Below are 21,843 nucleotides of genomic sequence, written 5' to 3'. Positions count from 1 at the left end.
TTTTGGCTTAGGAGGCCTGTTTTCATCATTGGTTTGGGGTTGGAGTCTAAGAGTCAGCCTCCAGGTGTGGCTGCACATTGCTCAGTCATGGGTGTGCTCATGTAATGTTTATGCTTTCAAATCCAGTAGCCCACAGCCCTTCCTTTGTGTGGCTTGTTTTGGCTGCCGATCTTATTTTTCCAGTATCTCTATGGATTTTGCTCTTTCATCATTTATGACTTGGAAAAAGACACTGACAATATGTACTCATAGTATTTGGATAGTAAGAAGATAGTGCATTTTAAGGGCAAAAAAGTTAACATCAGAAACAATAGTGATTTTTCTTTGGATGACCATAAATAAATTTGGTAAACAGAATTTAAGTTTTTACATAAGTACATAATAATTATTCCAAAACACTTATATTGACAGGAATGAATCCTTGAAAGTTGTATCAATCACTTCATGTTATTTGAAGCTAAAGTGATTTTGTCAGCATTGTGGACAATAATTTGTTGCACTAACAGATGATGATGAGAGGAAAAATTTTGAAGGAAACAATTCAGTCCTTTTCAGTAATATTTCATTTGTTATGCTCAAGATGCCTGTAGAACCAAATGCTGCTCACAGGTCAGGATTCACTTTTCTGAGTGAGGCCCTATTGGTCCTTTACTCTGGTTGGGGTCCACCTCTGCCATCCCAAGCTTCTTAGGTGCTAGTGAGAACACCATGTGCTTTCTCTAAACTTCTGTATGTCTGCCATCCCCACTGTTATTTCTGCACCTTTTGTTAGATCTGATACCTAAGTAAGTAGTCTTCCAGCCTTTCTTAAGCTTTATCACTTACATTTCCTAATTCCATAATTACTCTCTGTTAAGCTGTCTAATTTATCATGTAATGATTAGTTCTAGAGAGAGCTGCACCAACTTTCCTGGTGGTAGAATGGCTGGTGATCAAATCTCCTCCCTACTAGAGGGCTGTTTTGCATTCACTTACCTTGTATATTATAAGAAGTTGTCAGAGGGTGTGGCTCAGAGTTAAGCCCTTGACTCCTATTTAGATGTCAGTCTTAAAGGCTAAGCTGCACTGAGGTGGATGTGGGAAGTGCTCTCTGTTTTTATGTATTAAAGCTGTTTTAAGGTGTTTCAAAGTAAACGTTGATTCCATGGATTTTACAAAAGTTTTTTTTTTTTTTTCTTTCTGCAGATATGTAGTAAATTAATCAAATCTTCTTGGCTTCTTTTTGCTTGTTTGTTTCATTTTCTTTCTTTCTTTGTACTTTTCACCATTTCCCAGAGAATGTGTTCATCAAATTCCTAAACATTTATGGGGCACCTGGGTGGCTCAGTTGATTGAGTGGCCAAGTAGATTTCCGCTGGGGTCATGATTTTTGGGGTCCTGGGATCAAGCCCCATGTTGGGCTCTGCCTTCAGTGGGGAGTCTGCTCAAGGATTCTCTCCTCCTTCTCTCTGCTCCTGTTATCTCTTTCTCTTTCTCAAATAAAGAAAGAAATCTTTAAAAAAAAATTCCTAAACACTTACATGTGAACTATTGGGAAAATCAGGAATATCTAACTCTTTAATTCATTTCGAGTTCACTTATGTGTAGGTTATAAGTGGGTTTCTTCATTGTGATTTGGCAGCCTTTTCTTTATAAAATATTCCAACCTATTTCTCAAAGTAGTATGCCTTTATATGTCCAACGATAGCAAGACAAATATACATGAGTGTCTCAGTATGAGCCACTCTCACAAATTACCATAGACTGAGTGGCTTAGATAACAAACATTTATTTGTCACGGCCCTGGAGGCTGGAAGCCTGAAATCAGGGTGCAGCCATGGCTGGGTTCTGGTGAAGGCTCTCTTGTAAGTGGCTGAAAAACTACTTTTTATACCCTCATATGGTGGAAAGCAGGCAAGCTAGCTCTCTGGCCTCCTCTTATAAAGGCATAATCCCATTCATGAGTGCTCTATTCTCATGACCTAATATCTTCAGAAGCCCCCTCCTCCAAATACCATCACAATGTGTGTTAGACTTCAACATAGGAGTTTTGGAGTGAAGACACTAATATTCAGTTAACAGCAGTGAGTGTATGCTTATGCACCCATGCCTTCTCTCTCCCCGCTCCATCTCCCTCCCCTCCCTTCCCTTTCCTTCCTCTTTCCTTTTTTTCTTTCACCTGTGTGACTCCTGCATGCACAACCCCCGCCCCCCACCATTTCAGTAGGTATGCATATGTTACATAAATACATTCTGCTTTAGTGGAAAAAACTAGAACTTAGAAGTCTGGTATTTAGTAATAACTATACAACTTATTAGTAATGTGACCTTAGGAATGCTTGGGTGGCTCAGTGGTTGAGGGTCTGCATTGGGCTCAGCTCGTGATCCTGGAGTCCTGGGATCAAGTGCCACATCGTGCTTCCTGCAAGGAGTCTGCTTCTCCCTCTGCCTATGTCTCTGTGTCTCTCATGAATCACTAAATAAAATCTTAACAAAAAAAAAGGTAATGTGACTTTATGTATGTTACTTTATCTTAAGCTTAAGTTTACCAGTATATGGGTATCATGTGTATTCTGTACTGTTTCATAAAGTTTTTATTAGAGTAATTGATCCTGTGTAATTATGTTTCAGTACCAAAATTTTTACCCAATTTGTTATAAAGAAATAAAAAATAAATTCTATATTGTAGTATAAAACTAAGGAAATACCTTAAGCAAAATCCATAAAGAATGAGAAATGCCTTTTTTGTTTATATCAGGTAACTATTATATGACAAGAAAGTAGAATTTGGGGTCTAATTCTCTTCATTGAAATAACTGAGATGTCTTGTCTTACAGTCCAGCAAATGGGATACCAGTAGGGTGTGTTTTTAATGTTACTTATATCATTCTTTTTCTTTGTGGTTTTTTAGTTTGCTTCTTTTCTTAAAAGGACCTAGGATTATATCAATATATCACTTATTGTATTCTATTTCCTTTCTTTTGTAGTTTATTACACTGGTATTTCATATTTCAAATTTATTTTGTAGGCTGAAATGAAGTTGAGATCGAATTTTACTTTTTCATATAGTTAACCAGTAGAATCAGTTACATTGTTTTAAATTTTAATTCCTGTATAGTTAACATATATTGTTATATTAGTTTCAAATGTGCAATATAATAATTCAACATTTCCATACATTCCTCAGTGCTCATCATGTTAAGTGTGCTCTTCATCCCCATCACCTGTTTCATACCCCGCCCCCCTCCGTAACCACTGGTTTGTTCTCTGTAGTTAAGAGTCCATTTTGTGTTTTGTCTTTTTTTCTTTGTTTTATTAGAATTAGTTCCATATAGTCACACGTCTGTCCTTTCCTTATTAATTATAAATGTTACCTTGATCCTGTGCAAAATTCTTAAGATATATTATGGTCTGATTTCTAAATTTTTCTCTTTATTTTCATTTGTCCCTCTATTCTTTTTTTTTTTTTTGTCCTTCTATTCTTATGTTAATAATTTATTATGTTCTTCTCCTAAAATTTGTTGATCATTCTTCTAGTTGAGCTTTGAAGGCACTTTGATATTGAAATTACCTTAAAATTATAGTAAGTTAGGGTAGGATAAACATCATATGTTAAAGTTTTACCTAAAATATATGGCTTTGTATTCATCAGAGTCTCTTTGATTCCCTAATTAAAGCTTTATAATTTTTTATTATAAGGGTTAATTTCTTGTTATTCTTAGTTTATGTTTTTGTGTCATTATTCTTAGGTTATTATATTATGGATGAGATATTTTTCTCATTTTAAAAATGATTATTGATTTGGTAAAGAGAAGCTAATGATATTTGTGTATCTTTTTTAAATTGTAAAAAAAAGTCGGAATTTACCATCTTAATCATTTTTAAGTATACAATACATATGTGTTAACTATATGCATAGACAGATCTCTAGAAAGTTTTCATCTTGTAGAACTGAAATTCCACCCTCATTGAATGCCTTGTTTCTTCTTCCCTCGAGCCCTTGGGCAACCACCATTTGTTGCTGTCATGAATTTGATTACCTTATTATTTGTATTTCTTTTGTAATAATTCTTCTTCCTAAACTTAAAATATCTATTATAATACCTTTGTACTTGATCTTAAGAGGGACAATCCTGTAACTGTCTGAATCATTCAAGATGATTTTGGGTACAGGTAACAGAAACTCTGTTTCAGACTGACACTGGTTCTCCCTTCATAGTGAGCAGAATGGTCAGAGGAGAGAAAAGACAGAGCTCAGTATGTTCATCTGCTGATGCCATGTTCTTTTAGGCTCACTTTCTTCTTTCTGTGACTTTTTCATAAGGCTTTGGTAACAGGATAGCTGTAGAAGTTTCAGGAATCAAATCTAGATTAAGTTCTGAGGGTTATGTCTGTCTCTAAGTAAGGACAGCTTTCCCAGCTATTCCCCAACCAGCTACTTCTCGGTTCTTATTGACCAGAAGCAAAACTCCTGCCCATTCCTGAGCCAGTCACTGCAAAGGGAACTGAGTTATTATGATTGTCTTGGACTAATTTTCTGGTAACTATTATAAATAGATGTTTGAGTAATCAACTAAAGTTACCACCACTTAATTTAGTCTTCCATGCCTTCCTTTCTGTTAGAACTTCCAGTATAGTTTCATGTTTAAGAGCAAAAGTTTTTGTGCCAGAGACTTGGATTTCCCCTGGTTCTGCCAGTCCCTAGCTATTATCTTAGTATAAATTATTTAATCTGTTTTGAACTCCATTTTCTCATCTGTAATGTGGAGATAATAGTAGGTCTTAAAAGAGTTTTTGTCAATGTCAAGTGAGATATAAAATACTTAACATGCCCATTTAATTTTAGCTATCCTTGCCTAATTTTCTTTTTTAGAATTCCATTTCAATGGTAATGGTCATGATGCATGCTTGTTTTATTTTTTACTAACTGAAATGCCTTGAGTGTTTCAACATCAATATTAGCAATTGATAAGAAAATTTTTTTCTTGCATTAAGAATGTGTTCTTCCATTCTGTTTTAAGTAACAGAATCATATACACATATTAAATATAATCACATTTCTTATAATATCCTTGATTGGTCATTGCAAGAGTTGAGTTAGAAAATTTAGATAAGTTAGCAGGGAACAAGGACTTCTGGGTGGCTCAGCTGTTGAGCGTCTCCCTTTGGCTTAGGGCTTGGTCCTGCAGTCCTGTGATCAAGTCCCACATCAGGCACCCTGCAGGGAGCCTGCTTCTCCCTCTGTCTATGTTTCTCTCTCTCTCTCTCTCTCTCTCTCTGTGTGTGTCTCTCATGAATGAATAAATAAAATCTTTAAAAAAAATAGCAGGGATCAAAATTATTAAAAAAAAATCCTACCCCCATTGAGCATACATTTAAGCAGATGGTAAATAGACAAAACAGGTCAATAAACTCTGTGATATTATAATGATAATGATGATAAAAATTTTGGTGATAAAACAGAGAAGGGCTATAAATTTCCTAGAGGTGGATGGTGGGGTAGTTAGAATTTTAATTTGGATCACAGGGTAGTATAAGGCAGGAAGGATGAGCAGGATGAGAAGATTGACTTTATTTAAAAAATTTTTTTAAAAATTATTATTATTATTATTATTATTTTGAGAAGATTGACTTTAAAGCTGAGACCTAATGGAGGAAGGGAGCAAATCACATGAGTATCAGAAGAAGAACCTTCCCATCAGAGGAGACGCCAAATGCAAAGCCCCTGAGGTCAGGATGCCTGGCTGGCTCAGTCAGTAGAGTGTGCAATTCTTGATCTTAGGGTTAATAAGTTTGAGCCTCATATTAGGTGTAGAAATTACTTAAAAATAAAATCTTAAATAAATAAACAAACCCAAAGCCCCTGAGGTCAAAGTATGCCCGGCTTCTTTGACAAATAGCAAGGAGGCCAATGTAACAAGAGGAGTAAGCAAGCTATGCAGTGGTAGAACGGGAGTTAGTTTGGATAAGGACTTAGGTTTTCACTGAGTGAAATGGGGAAGGCATTGCAGAGTCTTCAGCAAAGAAGAACTTGTATGTAGTAACAAGGGCATTGTGATCACAATGTTTTGTTTTTTTGAAGATTTTATGTATTTATTCATGAGAGAGAGAGAGAGAGAGAGAAACATAGGCAGAGGGAGAAGCAGGCTCCCAGTGGAGCCCAATGCAGGATTCGATCCCAGGACCCGGGGATCATGAGTTGAGCCCAAGGCAGATGCTCAACCACTAGGCCACCCAGGTGCCCCCTGTAATTGCAGTATTGTAAACAACTGTAAGGGGGGAATAAGGGGAAGCCAGGTCACTGTTAGGCCTAAAAGTCCTAGGCCTGAGCCCCGTGACACTCCACAGTAACAGATTGGGAAGGTGAGGCAGATCCAGCAAGGAAGGCTGAGAAGGAACAGCAGAGGAGATAGGTGGGAAAAATAGTTCAGAGAGCCAAGTGCAGAAAGGGTTCAAGGAGGCATAAATATTCAACTGAAATACATCACATTTGAAGAGTGCCTATTGACCATTGAATTTAACAATGTGGAGGTTCTAGGAGACCTTGATGAGGGCAGTATTCATGAATGTTGTGTGGAAGTGGTGGTTCGAGGTAGATTAAAGGGAATTTGAGATGAGTGGGAAGAGAGAAATTGGAGATTGTGTAAATTCCAGCAACTCTTAGGATTTACCTTTTTAAACTATATATACATGTAATATCTTATTTTGATTTTATAGAAAGTGGGCCATTTTTAACATTGTAGATGTTATGGCAGCTCCTCTGTTCAGTCATTTTGGCTAGGGAAAAATGGTTCCTTTGGCTCCTTCAGCTATCACCGAAATGTCAGTGCTTGGCATGGTGCAGTGGAGCCAGCTTTGAATGAGGTGGCCGGACTCAGGATTTTGGTCTCAGCACCACTGCCAAGTAAGTATACAGGTGGCCCAAGTCTCCGTACAAATGCTTCAACTTTTGACTCAGTTTTTTCTTCTGAGAAATGGCAGTGTTGAATTGAATGATTCCTGACATTTTTTTCCAACACTGATCCTACGTGGATTGCATGTGGTCAAACAAGACCCTTTCACTTTCTGGTTTCTACTTAAAGCTTCTAGTGCCTCTCTTGAGATTCAAGTGGAGGTGGAAGACTCAGTAAAAGGAGCTCCTTCGCTTTGGCCAACAATAACACTGATGAAAAGACTTTAGCCTGAAAGGTTTTAAAGCATGTAGTGTTCACTTCGGGGGAGATGACTTTGGGTGTGTGGAGTCAGTGTATGGTCACCCCTGGGAGCTGATCCTTGGTAGAATGTATCAGCGACATTGACTGGCCACAGAGCCTGCCCTGGCTTTATTGTTAGCCAGAGTTGTGTAATGGAAAGTTATATTCACTTGAATCACACTCATGTTGTATTTTCTTTCCTCCTCTGGCTTCCTGATAAAATAGAGAATCAATTTTTTAGTGATTTTTACCTGACATGTGCAATTATCTGGGGTTTTTTTTCCCCCTTGCTTCCTTCCTTTCCTGGTTGTAGATTTATAATTCACTTACCCATTATTAAATTTTCAATTAGGTAATAAGGGTTTGAGGTTTTAAAATATTGTAAGAATTGAAAGATAATTTGGGAAAGAAGCAGAATAAAGCAGCCATGTGAAAATAGTTGCCAAGGAGAAGCAGGTATTGCTGTACAGTTGCAGTTGGTTGTTATGCTTAAATGTCTCTGAATTTAGAAGGACGTGTCAAGTTGTTAACACACTTAACACCATCCAGGACAATAAAATACAACTTTATATCATACTTGTTACATATTTGCCCTCAGCTAAGTTACTTCATTATGACAATGAAGTTGATGTTCTCCTGATTATATAATTAAATAAAACACTATTCTGGGTATATGTTCACAGACATACATAGCCATACTATTTCTTTGGAAATACCTTCTTTCATTTGAGCAAATAAGTCTCCTAAAAGCAACAAAAGGGAGAAAATGTTAATTCAGTCATTAGCCTTTAAGTGTGGTTACTTTTTACTATATGTTATGATATTTTTAGTTACTTGGTATGAGTATGTCCTGAATGATTTAGAAATGTATGTGAGGTTAAGCACACAATACTAAGTGGCTAAGATGTCCCATTTATACAATTTTTGCTGAATATTGCATTTAAAAATATTTTTTTCTTTTATTCCACTATAACAGCTGAACCGAAGACAGAATAGCCTCATTATTGTAGGAGAATTTCTCTGTTCCCTGCAATGATTCCAAGAGCTCTTGCACACTTCATCAGTATTATTGTAATTCTTTGGCTGCAGGATATTTGGCAGCTGTTGCACCCCACTGGCAAATCCTATTCATACTTCTTTTCCATTCACTACTGCCATTGGAGAATTGATTTCTCTCTCCTCTACTCTAACCTTTCCCAATTCATTTTGGATTGTTCAATGTGAAACATTTTAATTTCATATCATACAGCTATTCAGCTCACAATCCCTTTTTTAACCTGTCACCAGGGTAACAGCATAGCATGCTTTCTTTAGGCAATCAAGTTTTTATTTCACATGCTTAATGTTGCATTAAATGTTTGCATTTTGTTTAACCCCCCTTAAATACTTTGAACTCTGGATATGTTTTATAGGATAATGAAATCCTTGATTTTTGAATTGAAACTAAATCAACACCATCACTACATTCATAGTAAAATGTCAGATGATTAATTTACATAATTCAAAAATTTATAAAATCCAAGTTAGCCGATCTGTGTAAAGCAATTTTCTGTAGGTAATGGAGGAATATTTGTATATATTTATGTTTAGCCTTGTCCCAAAATAGGATATAAAGGGGAGTTAGAGAGATTTGTCAGAGAAGTATACATTTAAAAGAGCAATGGAATTAATACAAATAGAAAAATATATCTTTTGAAGATAAGACTTGATTTTTCAGTATAATGCTCTTTTCTCTGTGTATGTGTGTACTTAAAAATGTAATGATTTATGTATTTGATGATAGATGAAATAATCTACCAGAATGAGATTAAAAGTCTCTTCTGGGAGATTGATTTGGGCACTATCTTCATTAACAGCTATTTATACATTTACTTGTATACAGGCATAGCTCATTGATATTATGAGCTTGGTTCTAAACTTTCACAATAAAGTAAATCTCACAGTAAAGCTGGTCAAATGAATTTTTTGATTTCCCAGCTCAAATAAACATTACATTTACATTATACTGTAGTCTGTTAAGTGCGCAAAGCATTGTGTCTAAAAAAATCATGTACACATCTTACTTTAAATTACTTTATTGTCAAATAGGGGATCCCTGGGAGGCTCAGGGGTTTAGAGCTTGCCTTCGGCCCAGGGAGTGATCCTGGAGTCCTGGGATCGAGTCCTGCATCAGGCTCCCTGCATGGAGCCTGCTTCTCCCTCTTCCTGAGTCTCTGCCTCTCTGTTCTATGTCTCTCATGAATAAATAAATGAAATCTTTATAAAAACAAATAAATAACTTACTTTATTGTCAAATAAATGCTCACAATCATCTGAACTTTCAATGAGCCATATAAAACACTGACCACAAATCACTATATAAAAGTTCTGATAATTAAAAAGTTTGAAATATTGTGATAATTACCAAAATGCAACAGAGACACAAAGTGAACAAATGGAAAAGTGGTATTGGTAGACTTGCTTGAAGTAGGGTTGCTATAAACCTTCAGTTTATTTTTGAAAAATGAGTATCTGTGAAGTGTAGTAAAACAGCACAATAAAACAAAGTATGCCTGTACTACTTTAAAAAAAAAATCCAGTAATAATGATAGATTAGTGAAGATGAAAATGAATGTGTTTAGATCTTGATTCTTTGAATTTAATAGACTTAAGTTTCTCTTTATAGAACTACTTTCCATCTTTATTCTAAATAACAGATTTGGTGAAATTTTTTCTGTGAATAAATTTTATGAAATTTGGATATTCTAAGAAATACAAAGAAATATGTACAAAAAGAGCAGAGATTAGTAATCCATGTTGTTTGAAAGCACTGTTAATTAAAAAAATTAGCATAGTAGCTCTTTATCCTAATATTCCCTTATATAATCACTAAAGTTCTTGCATTAATCTATAGGCTAAACTCTAAATTAAGCTGCCCATCTTTTTCTTTTATACTATCTTTTTTTATTTTACTTTTGAAAAAAAGGTATCATTAGTACTCTTTGGAATTTCTGGCTTCTCACAGTGTATCAGACCAATATCATACCTTGAGTGCTCATGTGTAATGAATGGCCCTGGATCAAGGTAACATTGGTCTAGATGACCAGTGTCCTGACCTTCCACCTCACAAAGGCTACTTTCTTTTGGTAGAATAAATTCCTGAATATATATTTTAATGATAAATAACATTTTACCTTTAAAATTGGAGTTACTAGATTATTCTAAAAATAACAACTAGCACTCCTTGTGATAAGTTGCTTGGGCTTAGAGTAATAACAGTTCCTGTCCGTTAGGAAGCCTAAAATGGAATCAGATAGCCAGATATTAAACAAAAAATTATCAAATCTGAAGACTGCTAGAGGAGAAGTGCAGCTTATCCTGGTGAGGGAAAGGAATCTCATTTGCAGGTTAGCCACACTATGTCAATGTCTCGTTTTCAGTAAGATGTTACAGGACATACAAAGAAATATAGAAGTATGTTCCTTTTACAGGTTAAAAAAATCAATAGAAACTGCCCAGGAGGGAGTCCAAATGCTGTATTTTGTTATGCAATAATATGTTCAAAGGACTAAAGGAAACCAGATGTAAAGAATTAAAGAACAGAATGGCAGCTATGTCGCACTAAAAGAAAATGTTGATAAAAATTCTAGAGACGAAAATACAATGCCTACAATGAAAAAGTACACTGGAGAGACCTCAACAATAGGTTTGAACTGGCAAAAGAAACCATCAACAATTTTGAAAATATGTTAATTGAGATTATCTAGTGTGTGGAATAGGAAGAAAAATGAATAGAGCATCAGAGACCCATGGGGCACCATCACATATACCAACATACATGCTGAGTCCCAGAAGGAGAGGGGAAAAAGATGAAAGGATAGAAACAATAAAGAAATCATAGCCGAGTATACCTGGCTGGCTCATAGGTAAAGCACATGACTCTTGATCTTAGGGTCATGAGTTTGAGTTCTACTTTGGGTGTATTGCTTACTTACAAAAAGAGCAAAAAGCATCCCAAATTTTGTGAAAAACGTTAATCTGTACATTCAAGAAGCTTGGTAAACTAGAAGCACAAAAAGATCTGTATCTACACACATCGTCACACTGTCAAAAACCAAGCAATCCTTTTTTTTTTTAAGATTTTATTTATTCATGAGAGGCACAGAGAGAGAGAGAGAGAGAGAGAGAGAGAGAGAGAGGAGAGACATAGGCAGAGGGAGAAGCAGGCTTAATGCAGGGAGCCTGATGTGCACTCGATCCCGGGACTCCAGGATCACTCCCTGAGCTGAAGGCAGATGCTTAACCGCTGAACCACCCAGGCATCCCCAAACATAATCTTAAAAGCAGCAAGAGTTAAAAATGATGACCCACTCTGTGAAAGGGGGGGGGTCCTCAATAAGATTAGGACTTAGAAACAGTGGGGCCCTGAAGAGAAACAAAAACAAAAAAAGAATGTCCCCCAAAAATTCTATATCCAGCAAAAGTATCCTTTAAAAGTGAAGGAGACATTAAGACATTCCCAGGTAAACAACACCCAAGAGAATTTATTGCTGCAGATTTACTCAACAAGAAATATGAAAAGAACTTCTTCAGGGTGAAAGGAAAAGACATTAAACAGAAACTTAAATACATATGAAGTGGTTAAGGATTACTACATCAGTAAATGTAAAAGACTGTGTAAATGTATTTTTATTTTGTACATCTGTTTTTCTTCTGATTTAAAAGGCAGCTAACTGCAGTAGATAGAAATAGTTCTAAGTTGATGGGTGCACAATATATGCAGATGAATTTGTATGACAAAAGGACAGATGAGAATGGAGGAAACAAGATATAGTGAAGCAGATTTTCTGTATATAGCAGTTAAGTTAGCATTATTCCAAGCTGTGTTTGAACATAAGATGCTAATTGTAGTCCCCCAGGTAACCACTAAGAAAATAGCTTTTAAATGTAGTAAATGAAGAGAATCAAAATGGTATACTAGAAAAATATCTATTTAAACAAAAGGCAGTAATGGAGGAATAGAAAAACCAAAAAGACATGACATATAGAAAGAAATAATCAAAATGAAAGATATAAATCTGGGGATCCCTGGGTGGCTCAGTGGTTTGGTGCCTGCTTTCAGCCCAGGGAGTGATCCTGGAGTCCCGGGATCAAGTCCCACATCAGGCTTCTTGCATAGAGCCTGCTTCTCCTCTGTTTGTGTCTCTGCCTCTCTCTCTCTCTCTCTGTCTCTCATGAATAAATAAATAAAATCTTAATAAAAAAAGATATAAATGCTACTTAAAGAGTGTATCACATATAAATGGATCAAGCATGACAATCAAGGACAGATATTGGCAGAATGGATAAACAAGATCAAATTATATGGTTCTACAGTAGACATACTTTATTATTATTTTTAAAATGTTCCATTCATTTATTTAGTTTTCATCATGAAAAACGTACTCTTGAATCTCCATCCCCCAAGTCCCCCTCTCTTCTGGGAACCAACCATCAGTTCTCTATAGTTAAGAGTCTGTTTCTTGGTTTGTCACTCTGTTTTCTTCCTTTGCTCATTTGTTTTGCTCCTTAAATTCCACCTATAAGTGAAATCATGTGGTATTTGTCTCTCTGACATTGCACTTTTCATCATACTCTATAGAGCCATCCATGTCATTGCAAATGACAAGATAAAAAACAAGATCAAACTGTATGCTTTCTGCAATAGATACACTTTAGATTCAAAGATACAATAGGGGGCAGCCCGAATGGCTCAGCGGTTTAGTGCGGCCTTCTTTCAGCCCAAGGTGTGATGATGGAGTCCTGCATCGGGTTCCCTGCATGGAGCCTGCTTCTCTCTCTGCCTCTCTCTCTCTCTCTCTCTCTCTTTCTCTCTCTGTGTCTCATCAATAAATAAACAAAGTCTTTAAAAACAAACAAAAAACCCACAAAGACACAATAGGTTGAAAATGACAGGGTTATCAGACAAATATTTGTAATACTAATTTTTTGGTTACTAATACTAGTATAAGACAAAATAATTTTATTTATTTAATTTACTTCTATTTTAAAAGATTTTATTTATTTATTCATGAGACACACACAGAGAGAGAGAGAGAGAGAGAGGCAGAGACACAGGCAGAGGGAGAAGCAGACTCCATGCAGGGAGCTTGATGTGGGACTCGATCCCAGGACTCCAGGATAACGTTCTGGGCCAAAGGCAGGTGCTAAACCGCTGCACCCAGCAATCCCCACGACAAAATAACTTTAAGACAAAAATTGTTATTGGAGACAAAGAGAAATTTTATAATGATACAGGTGTCTGTCCATCAGAAAGCTATAATTGTGATGAATATTTATGTACTAAATAACACAATTGTTGGAGATTGTAGGTACCTCACTTTCAGTAATGGATATATGACAATTGGACAAGATCAACAAGGAAGTAGAAGACCTGAAAAACAATATAAACCAGATAGATCCAATACATTAGCAGTAGCACCCAATAATAGTAGAAAAGGCAACTGTGGGAAATTTACGAATATGTGAAAATTACACCTAAATAACCAGTGGGTTAAAGGAGAAAGTATAAAAAAAAATTTAGAAAAGATTTTGAAATGATGAAAACGAAAACACAGCATTCAAAAATTTATGGATGCATTGAAAGTAGTGTTTAGAGGAAAATTTAGGGCTATAAACACTTATGTTTAAAAAAAGATACCAATCACTTCATTTTCTACTTTAATAAAATAGGAAAAGAGCAAACTAAACCAAAGCAAGCAGAGGGAAGGAAATACTAAAGATTGGAATGGAAATAAATGAAAAAGACTGTTGTTTTTCTACAATAAAGTAAATTAGTAAAAGTAGAATTTGGTTCTTGGGCAGATAGGCAGAAATGCAAACCCTTAGGTAGACTGTCCAAGAGAAAAAGACTCCAGTTGTTAAAATTGGTAATGAAAGAGGAGGTGTACATGTGGACCTTACAGAAATTAAAAGGATTATATGGGAATAACCTGAACAGTTGTATGCCAACAAATTAGGTAACTTATAAAATGGAGAAATTTCTGAAAAGATGCAGGCTCTGGGCTCAGACTCAGTAAGAAATCGAAAATCTGCAAAGATCTGGAAGAGACTGAATCAGTCATCACAAAACTTCTTGGAAGGAAGAGCCTGGGACTAGAAGGCTTCACTGGTGAACTCAGTGAAGTATTTAGAAGGGAATTAATACCATTTCCTTACAAACTCTTCCAAAGATAGAAAAGGGAAAAATTTGCAACTCATTCTATGAGAGCAGTATTATCACGATACTAAAATTGGATAAAGATGTTATGAGAAATGGAAACTAGAGACCAAATCCCTCATAAATGTTAATGCAACAGTCTTCCACAAAATACAAATAAATGGAACTCAGGAATATAGAATGATTATGCACTGTAACCAGGTGTGAGATTTGTTTTAGGAATACATAGTTGGCTCAACATCCAAAAATCAATGTAATAAACCATATTAATAAAGGACAGAAATCACAGAATTATTTCAATAAATGCAGTAAAAAAAATTGACAGAATCCAACAGCCTTTCACGGTAATTACCACTCACTGGGGGTGCCTGGGTGGCTCAGTCAGTTAAGCCTCTGCCTTTGGCTCAGATAATGATCCCAGGGTCCTGGGGATCAAGCCTCACATCACACTCCTTGCTCAGTGGGGAGCCTATTTCTCCCTCTCCTCCCCGTTCCTGCTCTCTCACTCTCTCAAATAAATTTTTAAAAATTCTTGGGAAAAAAACCCCAAAATACTCATCTGATAAGGAATAGAAGGGAACTCCCTCATGAAATGAGGAAGATTTAGAAAGATTTAGAAATGATAAAGGCCATTTCTAAATAACCTACAGCTAATGTTATATTTAACGATATATGACTGAATGTTTTCTTCCTAAGATCAGGGATAAGAAAAGGATGTCTGTTAAATTTTTTTTTTTTTTTAATCATTTTACTGGAGTTCCTAGGCCAGTTTGGCAAGAAAAAATGGAAAGTGTTAAGATGGGGAAACAAAGTGATATTTTCAAATGACTTGATCTTGTATCTAGAAAATCTTGAGGAATTCACACACATACAAAAATCATCTTTTTATTTTATTTTTTTCCATTTAAGACAAGGAATACTTTAAGCCCATCAAAGAAATAGAAAGCATGGGTCTGTAACAAAGCACTGTGTTTTAAAGCTTAGGTCAGTAATTGTATATGAAAATATACACTGCTACACACAAATTAACTGATCAGAGCACAAACTGCCAGTGTTCAAAATAGAATAAACTTCCCTGTTGAAGCAGTGCCTTTGTGACATTTTTAACTTTTAGTATTCCTCTGTTCCTTCTTCACTCCTTCAACAGATCCACACCAACCTCCTCATAATCCTTCTCAAGGGCAGCCATGTCCTCAAGGGCAGCCATCTCCTCAGGGGCCTTAGAAAACTCTTTTTCCTCCCTGCCCTCACCCACATACCAGTGAACAAAGGCATGCCTGGTATATATCAAGTCAAATTTGTGGTCCAGGGAAGCCCAGGCCTCAGTAATGGCTGTGGTGTTGCTCACCATGTACACAGCTTAGTGTATTTTGGCCAGGTCTCCACCAACTACCACAGTGTGAGGCTGGTGATTAATGCCGACTTTGAAGCCAGTGGGGCATAGGTCCACAAACTGGACAGTATGCTTGGTCTTGATGGTGGAAACAGTAGCATTGACATTCTTTGGAACCGTGTCGCTATGGTACAGCAGGCAGTAAGCCATGTATTTACTGTGGTGAGGATCCCATTTCACTGGTTGGCTGTGTTAAAGCATACATAAGTGATCTCTGCTTCAGAAAGCTGTTCGTGGTAGGCTTTCTCAGCAGAGATAACAGGGGCATATGTGACTAGAGGGAATTGGATACAAGGATAGGGCATCAGGTGGGTCTGGTAGTGTAGGTTGGATATTTAATGTTGAGTTTTCTGTGACATGTCATAGATGGCCTCATTGTTTACCATGAAGGTACAATCAGAGTACTCCAGGGTGGTGTGGTTAGTGGGGATGGTATTGTAGGGCTCAACTATGGCTGTGGAAACCTGGGGGTGGGTGGTGAGGGCTGGGTAAATGAAGAACTCCAGCTTGGACTTCTTGCCATAAATGAGATAGGGAGATGTTGGTTCACCTTCAGAATGGAGGTGAACCCAGATCCAGTTCGCCCTCCAAAGCTGTGGAAAACCAGGAAGCCCTGAAGACCTATGCACTGGTCAGCCAGTTTCTGAATTTGGTCTAAGATAAGGTCAGTGATCTTCTTGCCAATGGTGTAGTGCCCTTGGGCATAGTTATAGGCAGCATCTTTCTTGTCTGTGATGAGCAGCTCAGAGTGGAAGAGCTGGAGGTAGTTGCCAGTGCAAACTTTATCAATGACTATGGTTTCCAAGTCTATAAAAACTGCCTCAAGTGCATGCTTGCCAGCACCTGTCTCCCCCTGAAGAAGGTGTTGAAGGAGTCCTCCCCCATTGGTCTTGTCACTTGGCATCTGGCCATTGGGTTGAATGCTGTATTTTAGGCAATAGAGCTCCTAGCAGGCATTGCCCATCTGGACACCAGCCTGGCCAACATGGATGGAGATGCATTCAGGCATGGTTGCTACTTTGCAACTGACTAGTAGATGGTGAAGAGGACGAGGAAAGGTGACAGCTTCTTACAGTGTGACTCTTAGGTGGTTGATATAAGAGAACCTCATGAATTCACAAAATAATCTATTAGAACTAATGACTTTTGCAAGGTTGCAAGATACAGGAATGATATGCAAATATCAGTTTTATTTTTGTACCGTACCAGTGTACAAACTGAAAAGGCAATTAACAAAACAATTTTGTTTATGGTAGCACTAAAAAGAATACAGTACTTAAGCTTAAATTTTTTAATAGAAGCATAAGATTTGTGTGCTGAAAACTACAAAACAGTTGATATAAATTTTTTTGCATGAATTGTTTTTTTTAAGATTTTATTTATTTCATGAGAGACACAGAGAGAGAGAGAGAGAGAGAGAGAGGCAGAGACACAGGCAGAGGGAGAAGCAGGCTCCATGCAGGGAGCCCGACGTGGGACTCGATCCCAGGATTCCAGGATCACGCCCCGGGCCGAAGGCAGGCGCCCAACCACTGAGCCACCCAGGGATCCCCAAATTGTTGATATAAATTAAAAGCAGCTTAAATGAATAAACTTCCCACATTCATGGATCAGAACATCTAATACTAATTTGACAGTATTCACCAACATGACATACAAATTTTGTGCAGTCCCTCTCACAGGCTCAGCTGTGGTTTTTTTTTTTTTTTTTTTTTTTGCAGAAATGGCCATCTGATTACAAAATTTATATGAAAGTGCAAGGGACTCAGCATAGCCAAAATAGTCTTGAAAAAGAACAAAGTCTGGGGACTTCTACTTCCCAATTATAAAACTTGTTACAAAGCTATAGTAATCAAGACAGTGTTGTACTGGCCTAAGGATAGATATATTGATCAATGGAATAAATAGATTGGGGGGTTCAAATGTAGTTACATTATGATCAGTTGATTTCACCAAGTGTATGAAGACAATTTAGAGTATTTACGTATAATCTTTTCAATAAATGCTACTGCGGCAATTGGATATCTTCATGCAAAAGATCAAAGTTGTTCTCCTCCCTATACCGTATACAAAAATGAACCTAAAAAGAAAAAAAAAATCACAGTCCTAAAAGTAAGAGCTTTCTAACCTTTGGTTAAGTGATGACTTCTTATGTAAGATGCCAAATGCACAAGAAACAAAAAGAAAAAAACTTAATGTGCTCTCAAGGGCACCAACTAGAAAATGAAAAGACAGAATAGAGAGAAAATACTTGCAAATCATGTATTTGTTGTTAGGACACTTTTGTTTAGAATATGTAAAGAACTCTTACAACTCAATAATAAAAAGCCTAATTTTAAAAAGGTCTAAGGACATGAATAGAAATTTTTCCAAAGACACAGACAACCAACAAGCCCATGAAAAAAGGCTCAGCAGTATTAGTCCTTAGGAAAATGCAAATCAAAACCACAATGAGTTACTGATTTATGCCCACTGGGGTGGCTGTAATAAAAACGATGGACAATATCAAAGTGTGGTGAGGATGTGGAGAAATTGGAACCCTCATACATTCCTGGTAGGAATTTGAGTAAAATGGTGCAAACCTGGAAATGATTTGGCAGTTTCTCAAAAGGTATGCCATTACCACATGACCCAGCTAGCTATTCTACCTCCAGGGTTATACTCAAGGGAAATGAAATCCTATGTCCATACAAATGTTGTATATAAGTGTTCATACTGACATTTTTCATGAGTGAACAGAAACAAGCCTAATATTCATGATGAATATGTAATATTAAATAAAATGCTGTATATTTATAGGATGGGATGTTATGCAATTATAATAAAGTATTAACACTACAGCATGGGTGAAATTTGAAGACACTATACTAAATGAAAGAAGGCATCATGATAGACCACAAATTCTTTGGTTCCATTTATATGAAATATCTAGAATAAGCAAAGCTGTAGAAATAGAAGGTACATTAGTAGTGGTGTAAGGCTGTGGGGGTTGGGGGAGGGGATCATAGAGTGACTTGCTAATGGGTCCAAATTTTCCTTTTTGGGATTACAAAAATGTTTTAAAGTTGCCTAAAATTTCCTGGAGTGATGGGTACACAACCCTGAATATACTAATCACTGTTGGATTATGCAGTTTAGATGGGTTAAATTTATGATGTGTCAATAAAATAACTAACATTTTTAAAACGATGTATTTTATATTCAAGAATTTACTTTCCTATTGGTATAATAGCTTAAATTTTAGAAATTAAAGTCAAATGATATTGTATTTTCTAGCATGATGAAGTCTTCTTTAAGATTATTTCTTCTCGGGACGCCTGGGTGGCTCAGCGGTTGAGCGTCTGCCTTCGGCCCAGGGCATGATCCTGGAGACCCGGGATCGAGTCCCACATTGGGCTCCCTGCATGGAGCCTGCTTCTCCCTCTGCCTGTGTCTCTGTCTCTCTGTTCCCCGCCCCCCCCCCCGCTGTGGTGTCTCTCGTGGATAAATAAATAAAATCTTTTAAAAAAAAAAGATTATTTCTTCTCATAAAATGTTTATATGACTGCTCTCGATTTAGTTACATGAATAAACTTGACAAGTAAAAATGTCAGGTGTTCGTAGGCTACTACCTGGTGGGTAAGAATGGTACATATATGTGATCCAGAGTATTTTTCCATTCTTTGTTTCCTCTTCTGCCTTTCAATGTGAGGGATATATAAAGTTAAATCAACATAGAGAATTTTTAGTTTCTGTAATGGTGGTGTAGCTTACTTATTTCCAACTAACCCTCCTCCAAATAACAATTAGAAGCTCCAGAGAAGATCTACAACAATTTGAAAGCTCTGGATAATAACTAAAACCAGTCAGAATTCAAATGGATTTTGAGCATTTATAGAAGGAAAACACATTGGATGAGCTCCAAATGTGTATGACATTTTCCCTGAAGGCAGTCAACATTGCACGCATGTATCAGAGCATGGCCAGAGCTCAGGAGTTAGCCACTATCTCAGTGACTTGAGGTCGTGAAGAGTGATGCTCAGAATTTTAAGAACCGCTGAAAATTGAGCAGAGATATCATGGCAAAAGAGAGCAACAGAGTGAGGATTTCTGTATCTGAATTTAGCTTCCATCAAATAGATGGTTGACTCCTGAAATGTGCATGCATAAAGACTTCAGAAATCCCAGCATATGAATCCTGCTGGAATGCTGAATGAACAGAGCTGAAATTTCAGTTGCTGCCCTCCAAGGAGATGGTAATGTTTGGAATTTGAGCATCACTAAATTTGAGGGGCTTGTAAACACCTTTGAGTTTTTCATAAAAACCCCAGAGGGACCATGTCTTAGAAGAAACACTATGTTTCTGGAATAAGGACTTTTAATAACTTCTGGATTTGGACTTCTAAGTTCCTAAAAGCAAAACCAGGTAGACATCACAGCACAAAGATGAATCTTCATGATTTCAGAGTGATCAGCCAGTAATTTAACTGCCTACTGTAATAAAAATCAGTCCTTTTCAGGGGAAGATAACAGAAAAATAGCCAACATTTCCACAATTGAGGATACAAAAACAATTTCCTTGGCATACAGTTTAAGAATTAAATTTGACCCACAGTCAAGTGAAAAAGCAGTCCATAGAAAACAACTGTGAGACTACTAAGATGTAGATCATGGATAAGATTTTAACACAGTTATTGAAATTATTTTCAAATATTAAAGATCAAAATGAGGGAGTTAATAGGGCATATATGCATACCTGGAAACTAACAAATTGCCAACTAGAAATTCTAGATCTAAAATGGTACTAATTATCCTCTGCAGTGGGAAACCTACAGGCTAGGCTGAAAAGTATAATGGTGCTGGCAGAAGGAAGAGTTGGCAAACTTAGAGGCATAGAGACTATATTGTGTGAAGAGAAACCGTATTTTACAAGTCTCAGTGACCTAAGTTGATAGGATTAGGAAGTTTAACTTATATGTATTTGGAGATACAATAGAAAGAGAAGACAAAATGGGGAAAATATTTGAAAAATATTTTGTTATCCTCTTTAGATTGGAAACAGGACAGAGTTGTCTGTATTTGTCACTTATACTCAACATTTTACTAGAGATCCTGGCTAGTACAATAGAAAATAAAAAAGTCATGGAGATCAGAAAGGAAGAAATAAAATTGTTTCTGTTCACAGAGGAATTTTGTTTATATAGAAAACTTTAAGGAATCTAAAACAATTACTGGAATAAATTTAGCAGAGTTGCAAGATAAAAAGTCACTCAAATATAAATTGTGTTCTAATAATGAAAACTTAGGCAAATACTTTAACAAAATCTAGACCCACTTGTCAGAGCATTAAGGCTTGGAAAAATAGTGAAGCATAAGGATTGGGGAAAGGAAGCTTTCCAGGACAACTTAATAGGCTACTTAAGAAAACTCTATAGAATCTGTGATACAACTAGTAAAACTGAAACAAAAAATAGGTATAATTTTAACAAAGTAGATTCAAGACTGCCACACTTTGTTGGGAGAAATTAAAAATGTGTGAAGTAGGTGAGAGCTATTATTATTCTTATAGATAGGATAAAATACTGATAAAGTGTCAGCTCTCCCTCTATTAATGAAGAGATTCAGTGCAAGCCTAAACATAATCCCACTAGGGTTGTTTTGGGGAGGATGGAGAAGAAATTGCCTGTTGATTTTGAAATTTTTATGAAAATGCAAAGAATAGCCAGTATTACTGGCTATTCTTACTGATTCTTACTGTTAGACAGACCTGCAGAACTTGGTCTGCAGATTCTTACTGTTGGACAGACCTGCATCTTACTATTCTTACTGATGGACAGACCTGCAGAACTTGGTCTGCAGATTATCTTTCAACAACTAGATGAACCTCTTCCTCTTTCTCATCATACTAGAAAAAGATGAATCATAGGTCAACATGTAAAACCTCTAAAGGAAAATGTGAATATTTCTTCTGGGCCTTGCTATAGTCAAAACACTTCTTAGCAAAGACATAAAAGCACTGAACATAAAAGGGAAAATTCATATGTTTTTATTAGAATTAAAAATTTCCATTAAACAGCAGAGATACATGTTTGTTAGAAAGA

General features: G+C 36.5%; 1 protein-coding gene across 9 annotated transcripts in view; it reads left to right on the top strand.

The window, feature by feature from the left end:
• PCCA (propionyl-CoA carboxylase subunit alpha) overlaps window positions 1-21,843 on the top strand; it is a 462,660-nt gene that overhangs the window by 289,598 nt on the left and 151,219 nt on the right. Inside the window, exon 20 of one of the 9 annotated variants that reach the window (XM_072782482.1) lies at window positions 19,040-19,276. The exons of the other annotated variants lie outside the window; for them this stretch is intronic. Within the exon in view, the coding sequence (XP_072638583.1) occupies window positions 19,040-19,126 (87 nt within the window). The 3' untranslated portion in view covers window positions 19,127-19,276. Of the gene's footprint in view, window positions 1-19,039; window positions 19,277-21,843 lie in introns of those variants that run through there. 9 annotated transcript variants of the gene reach the window in all.

Source organism: Canis lupus, chromosome 17 (genome assembly GCF_048164855.1).
Source record: "Canis lupus baileyi chromosome 17, mCanLup2.hap1, whole genome shotgun sequence".
NCBI classification, from domain to species: Eukaryota; Metazoa; Chordata; class Mammalia; order Carnivora; family Canidae; genus Canis; species Canis lupus.
The sequence above is the reverse complement of the archived record's forward strand: the minus strand, read 5'-3'. Positions and strand labels throughout refer to the sequence as shown.